The sequence below is a fragment of the Bufo bufo genome, chromosome 4 (assembly GCF_905171765.1).
Source record: "Bufo bufo chromosome 4, aBufBuf1.1, whole genome shotgun sequence".
NCBI lineage: Eukaryota > Metazoa > Chordata > Amphibia > Anura > Bufonidae > Bufo > Bufo bufo.
Genome location: NC_053392.1, coordinates 67,428,259 through 67,435,718, shown reverse-complemented (window position 1 = coordinate 67,435,718; position 7,460 = coordinate 67,428,259). Strand labels below are relative to the sequence as shown.

At 45.0% G+C, this 7,460-nt stretch overlaps 1 protein-coding gene across 1 annotated transcript; it reads right to left on the bottom strand.

Annotated features, from left to right (window-relative positions):
- Positions 1-882: 882 nt before the first annotated feature.
- On the bottom strand, positions 883-6,844 carry MYCN (MYCN proto-oncogene, bHLH transcription factor). The gene is made up of 3 exons (XM_040427350.1): positions 6,783-6,844; positions 4,626-5,432; positions 883-2,494 (listed from the first exon to the last, which is right to left on the bottom strand). Exons 2-3 carry the CDS (start codon positions 5,347-5,349, stop codon positions 1,890-1,892), a joined length of 1,329 nt encoding a protein of 442 aa, XP_040283284.1. The 5' UTR covers positions 5,350-5,432; positions 6,783-6,844; the 3' UTR covers positions 883-1,889.
- Between the last annotated feature and the right edge of the window lie 616 nt (positions 6,845-7,460).

The following is a 7,460-nucleotide window of genomic DNA, read 5'->3' as shown; positions in this document are numbered from 1 at the left end:
TGCCAGCTATGGTTAAATGTAGTTCAGCCCCAGCACAGAAGGGTGAATCTTCAGGTGTATAAAATTGGGCTGCACAAGCTTATCTGGATTATCAGACTGAACAGATCCCAAGAGACGCAATAAAATGGGTATTACCACCTGAAAAATTTATGGCACATAAAAAAATATGCCATAAATGCCTGATAGATGCCAACTCCTCTTCAAGGTCCATCCATCAGGAATATGGAGGTCCTCTTCTTCCCCAGTTGCACTCCAGAAATGAGGAAACGATGGATGCATGGCCAACTCTCTACTTCAGCTACCCCCTTTTGTAGTGCCTCATAGGTGGTCAGGAGGCCCTCATTCTGCTGATGTGTATGGGTGCCAGAGATGGTCACACACTGGACCATTAGTGCTAGCATGAGGTGGACAATAGAGAGTGACTGGTAGGTTGCACTCTTCATTTTCTAAACTTTTAGTAATTTCATGTAGAAACAGACCAACCCTTCTGCACAGGGTGACAACCAGTGGTGGCAGCTATCATCCCACACAAGGTTTTTTCAAAAGGACTCTTGTCTTTGCTGTGTAGGTGATAAGTACCTAAAATAGTAGGGGGGAAAGAAAATATTTAAAAAAACCTTTCATGGCACAGGTGGGAATTACCACAGTAAGCACCAGCCAGGGAAGGCGGAGTTACGGAAACAGCCAAGGAGCAGATGCTTTAAGGTTTCCGTAACTCCTATGGGCGTGTATGGGAGCTAAATCGGAAATGGAACAACCCCTTTAAAAGGTGCCAAGTTCCCCCCCATGCTCAACTTTAGACATCACCTATCTTTCCCAATCTCGTTATATTGACCAATAGACACAGACATGAACTTTTGCTGCTATTTATTTTCATAAACATGAGGTATTTCAAAGTGCTAGAAGAAAAAAAGCACTAAAAAATGTACATTGGTTGAAAAAAGAATGAGTAAAAAACAAACAAAAAACATACACAGAACTCTGAAACGTTCCGGTTCTATGCGCCAAAACAAAGACATGAACAAATACAATAAAAAAAAAGAGGAAAGGACCAACGAAAACGGGCTAAGAAAAAAGGCATATATAATACTTTTCTTTACAAAAGTTCTCCGTTCAAAAAGGTGATAAAGTAAATATCTACTCAAAACTTTCACAACTCATTTTCATACGAAAATATAAGTATCAAATTTAGTTATGTATCAGCGTCATACTAAAGTATACAGGCAGTGTAAGAATTAGTCCAGTACATAACAAGAGATTAACAATATATTTGTATACAAAACATGCTCCTCAAACATTGAGGCGTTACAGTACTTGGGTCTGAACTTCCAGTCTAAATATCGGTAGTAAAGAGCTACCCAGCATAGCCCCAGAAAGTTGCACGAGAAAAGGCAAGTATTAATGGTATATACAGAGATTCCTCCAGAGGTACAAGTGCTAACCCCAGAAGGTTACAATGAGCACCATCAACAAACCAAAAAAGTTGAATGAACCTTACAAAAAACAAATGTGATCAGCAGCTCAAAAACGCTCACAACATGAAAAACAAAACCTACAAAAGTTTATAGCAAAAAAATAAAATAAAAATTATAATAAAACAGTTAATCATTTGGCAGTCTACTCAACTGAGGAACAAAAAAAAAAATCATCCAGTTGTTTCGAAACGATGACGAAACAAAAACGTATAAAAAATGTTTTAAAAAAATTGTATCTTCAACTGCAGAGTGAACTGGATTGGAAATGAAACCAACATTCGTATTGTCGAAAAAAAAAAGAACGACACTTCTCGTTATTTTTATTTTTTTCTCGTTTTGCTCTGAAGAATCAAAAATTTGTGCAAAGTGGCAGTGACAGTTCGGAAAGAGAAGGAGAGGGAAAAGAAACAAAGTCTAGCAAGTCCGTGCTTTCTCTATTTTCTTGAGGAGCTGCTGCTGTCGGAGCTGAAGTTTCTCTCTCTCCTGTAACAATCTTTGTTCGTCGGCCTGAAGGGAGTGAACGTATTCAGTGGCTTTTTTGAGAATAACGACTTTGGCGGCCTTGTCGTTTTTAATGAGTTCGGGTACGTGGTCCCTTAAAGTGAGAAAGCTGGACCTCAAGTCGTTGCGACGCTGGCGCTCGAGGATGTTGTGGTTGCGTCGCCTCTCGCTGTCTTCTGAGTCGTAGTTACGAGGGCTGGAGCTTTTAGCCTTTGGTTGTACCACATTCTTTACCACGCGGGGAGTTTCGTTCTTCTGCTTTTTTTGAGGCGGAGCTACTTCTTCCGTCTCTACGTAGGGCGACGGGGCCGCGTAGTTATGCTGCTGGTGGACCGGAGCGCACCGCTTGAGGATAAGTTCGGTGGGAAGATTTTTTCCAGAGGCAAGGTTGGTGGCGGATTTGGAGCGAAGCACTGCCGGGCAATTAACTGGCCTGTTGGATAAGGAACGCCTTTTCTCCACCGTGACAACATCAATCTCTTCCTCCTCGTCATCTTCCTCATCATCCTCCTCGTCATCTGACAAAAAAAAATAGAAGAAAAATTAGTGTTACCATGGATAAAGATAACCTCCGAAGTCTAGTAAGTAACGACCTGAGACCCGTCAAACACATCTTTCCAAGCCCAGACTGACCATCTTCGTACAAAGAGGCTTCTGCCTCTACAACTGATTAGGCTTGTTCATTTTTGCTAATTCAAACATGAACCTTTGCAAAAGTGAGGAACGCCAAACGCGGCCACTGCGTCACGTCCGCTGCTACGTGGATTACAGTGGAACTAATTGTACAGTCAGATACAGGCTCCATGAAAAGAGCAAACTGGAGATTTGCTGCACTTGGAGGATTTAAAAAAAAAACAAAAAAACAAAAACAAACATTCAACAAATTGTCTTCCTCGGTGACAGGGAAAGCCAGACACAATCGCTGGGTTTGTTTCTAGGCATAATGTACTGCTGGTCATCTGCAGGCCCCTTTAAGCCAGGGATTTGGTTTCTAGCCAATAAGACAGCTGTTGCGAGGAAGTGCTTCCTCGGAGCTGTCAAGGCACAAACAACAAAGGGGTTTAGCCAGTTTGTGACTAGGACTAGAATAATATGCCAAATTGACTGCTACTATTTAAAAGGCAAAAAATAATAATAATAAAAAAAAAAATTAACAAATATATATATATATATATATATATATATATATATATATATATATATATAAAGCTAGACTGAAAAATAAAAAAAATGCCAATGGAAACACTTTTTTTCAGGTTATATTTTTTCACATTTTTTGGCCATAAGGGGGCACTGCTAAGAATCCCAATTAAGTATTATTTTAAGGGTATATGATCCATAATGAAGGATCATTTTTAAAAAAATTTACGAAAAAGAATATCATATGAAGAAATAGGTTTTATTCAATACAGTTGGGCAAATGTATAATTTCCACCAGAGGTTGGTTGGGTCTAGCCTGTAGGTATAAACTTTAGCATTATCAGACCAGCAGGGTCCGCTGGATGTTGTTGTGCAGCTACAATTAGTAAGCCATTAGGATAAATGGCCAGCACGGCGATTGAAGGGAGGCCTGGTGGAACACTGGTGTTGTAATTCTGCCCGAGAAGCTGCTTTTTAAGTTGCTAAGCATCTGTTACTAGTAACTAACATGATAGGATTACCTTTCAGATATACAGCAACCCCCGTCTGCTTCCTTAAAAAGGTCTCGCTTAATTCAATGAACCCTTTCAGAATGAAAAGCAAAAAAACATCGCCATCTGGTGGCCTCGGTGCTCAATAGGCCACCGTTGATTGGCCTCTAACGGGGCACTCTTCTCAATGCTCATTGTGGGAGTGAGGTCAAAGAAGAAGGACTTGGTGAGCTGAAGTGACTGTCAGTTGTTTCGAGAGCTTCCACCATACCTACATGGACATACCCTCTACACGTTCCATTCAAGGAGGACGGTGGAGAGGAGAAAATGCCCTTGACCTAACTCAATGTCACGTTTCACTCTCGAATTGGCTACAGACCTCCAAAACAGACCTCACCTTGTACAATGACAATGTGAGACGTAGACCGTCGCAAAGACCTGATGAAATCTAATAATGGTCAACCGATACAGCGAGTAGACCGGTTGTACAGTTGAGATAAAAAGGATTACCAATCTGCCGGAACGACGTTTAATAACTTCTCACCTCTCAATGATTGGAGAATTTAATAAATTGGAACACACGAGATTATTCATCTCGTACTGGCAGACATAAATTGGCTGGGGCGAAGACGCACCAGTCTGGGCATTGCCTACAAGTATGAACATGAGACCTACAGATTACAGCTCCTCTCGAGTCACTTTCCATACACACCCACAAACACAAGTGCATACACCCCGTCACATGTCTACCTTTATCCGCAGGGCACGTTGATGACCCTCGGTGCCAAAGTGTTGCCCCTTATATGTGTTTCTATGATTCATGCCAATCTCGAAACGGCATGATTTATGCGCCCCTCATGCAACCCATCACAAACATGCTAGAACCTCAGTAATTACAGATCTACCTATGCCAACAATATACAGCCACTTAGTTTTACTAGATGGGGACAATGCTGCTTTAAAAATTCTAAAATGACCAGAAAGTAGGTCCATCAAGCAAAATAGATAATGAATTTACCAGATTCACTATGGCTGTCGTCTCCAGAGCTGGCACTGCTGGTTCCGCTTGGCTGGCTGCTGCTTCTGACTGATGCATTAGAGGGTACAGCGGTGGAGGTGGCACTGACGGGAGGACTGGCTTGCCCAATTCTGCCGCTTTCTCCCTTGTTGATGGGAAATGGGAAAACCACTGCTGGGTCTACACAGTGGGAAGCAGGGTTGTTTAAATCCTCGCCTTGCTCAGGTACACTGCTGGCAGAAGGGGTGATGGTTTGGTTCTGGGCTCCAGATTCGACGATCCCTGCGGCTTTACCCAGCTTCTCGTTGACTGCCCTTTCAAGCTTTTCCCTGGCAGAAAAGCCACTCCACATACAGTCCTGGATAATGATGGACTTGAGGTTGCCAGTGGACAAACCCAGATCTGTGCTCCAGCCGGAGCCCCCAAGCAAGTCGGCTTCAGGAGGCAACAGCAACAACTCCGATGCCCAGTCCAAGGGATCCTCAACGCCCGGTAAGCCATAATCTAATAGGGGCCCCTGCCCAGGAGACAGAGGGTCACTCTGTAGCCCTGCTCTGCTTGGAGAAAGAGGGGGCGTGGGGAGCAATTCAAACTTCTTCCAGATGTCTTCCCCTGGGGGGGCACAGTCCGGGCCACACAGATAAAAGTCATCCTCGTCTGGGTAGAAACAAGGCTGCAAGGAGTCAAACTCCAGGTCCGGGTTCTTGCTCACCACCCCGGGCATCTTCCAGCTCTGAGCACTCAATTAAAAAAAAAAAAAAAAGTACCACCAGAGAGGAGTTCTCCACAGATCCAGCCAGCCGCTATCTAAAAGAGGAGAAAACGCCGTCAGAATGACAATCATGCAACCATGACCAGGCGAGAAGATGGCAATAAGAGTAGGTGACGCTGCCAATGGTCCATGCAGTTCAGGGGGTGTTTCTGGATAGAGATGCAGGAAAAAAGATGCAGAGAGAGAGAGGGCTGGACTGCAAGAAGGACTCTGCGCCACTCAGCGGATACTCCCACCCGAAGGATGTATATGCAGAGAGCCAGGCAGGCTGCTTTTGTGTGTGCCCCCTGTGTGCTTCCACATGCCCTCCTGCCCGCTCACTCAGCATTACATCCAAGCAGAAGTTACCACTAGTGATAGGACTGCAGCTGTCACCTCCCAGCCCTGGCACTGGAGGGATCCGCAGAGCAAGTGTCAGATCAAATCTGCAAAAACGGGCACTACCCAATGCTGACAACAGTCATCATGACATTCATTACACATCCAGGACCCAATGCAGGCTACAACATATGCATTACACATCCAGTACCCCAATGCATGCTATAACATATGCATTACACATCCAGTACCCCAATGCATGCTATAACATATGCATTACACATCCAGTACCCCAATGCATGCTGTAACATATGCATTACACATCCAGTACCCCAATGCATGCTATAACATATGCATTACACATCCAGTACCCCAATGCATGCTATAACATATGCATTACACATCCAGTACCCCAATGCATGCTATAACATATGCATTACACATCCAGTACCCCAATGCATGCTATAACATATGCATTACACATCCAGAACCCAATGCATGCTATAACATATGCATTACACATCCAGTACCCAATGCATGCTATAACATATGCATTACACAACCAGAACCCAATGCATGCTATAACATATGCATTACACATCCAGAACCCCAATGCATGCTACAGCATATGCATTACACATCCAGATCCCCAATGCATGCTACAACATATGCATTACACATCCAGAACCCAATGCATGCTGTAACATATGCATTACACATCCAGAACCCAATGCATTACACATCCAGTACCCAATGCAGGCTACAACATATGCATTACAATAATGCAGGCTACAACATATGCATTACAATAATGCAGGCTACAACATACACACTACACATCCAGAACTCATTGCAGGCTATAACATATGCATTACACATCCAGTACCTAAACCATAGTCAACAACATATACACTACACATCCAGAACCCAAATGCAAGCTACGTCAGAAGCATTACACATCCAGAGCTCCAATGCAGACTGTACCTATAGATTGCACACATCATACATCAAGCAGCGATGAAACAAAGCAGCGATGGTGCCAGAGGGCAGGATGCACAGAGCCTTACCTCCGCCTGTCACCGCACTCCTCTCCCGCACACTGCACTCTGTCACTACATGCACTTTGAAGCTCTTGGATATTATTAACTTAAAAAAAAAAAAAAATTGACACACCCGAGAGAAAGGAGGGGAGACGGGGAGAAGAGCCCCCAATCCACCCCCCTCCTCCTCCCCTCATTCATGAAGCCTCCTACTTGGGAGGTGCCAGATATTTAGCGCCAAAATGCCTCCCCCCCCCCCCTCTCTCTCTGTGGCGGGTAATGTGAGCCTGCTGCTTATCACCCCGCGGAGGGGCAGGCAGATGGGAGGCCGGCCACACAGCCTGGCACCGGGGAGGAGGGGGCGCATTGTTCAGCCTCATGTCATCTGCATCACAGAGCAGGAGCTGCAGCGGTACTACAACCCCCAGCATGCCGGCTATGGCATTGTTTGTGTAGGGTCCCCCCCCCCCCTCCTCTTTGCACTGTAAATTTCTATATGGAAAGACGAACCCTATGGAGCTACAAGTGGCTTGGTAGCACTAGCTGGCAGCCTGCGGCTTTCTCGCAGCCTCCTGGGGCTGAGGACAGGACGGCGCAGCCTGTGTTCCCGGAGACAGCCCGCACTGCTGCTCAGGCGGCGCCTGGTGAGACGTGGGAGAGCGCCGCCTAGTGGAGGCTGGGGGAACGGCGCGGTGCAGAGGGAAG

Coding starts and splice junctions, on each gene's coding strand:
- MYCN (XM_040427350.1), bottom strand. CDS start 5,349: ATGCCCGGGGTGGTGAGCAAGAACCCGGACCTGGAGTTTGACTCCTTG. Junction 2,495..4,625: donor CGACAGCCATAGTGAATCTG/GTAAATTCATTA, acceptor TTTTTTTGTCAG/ATGACGAGGAGGATGATGAG.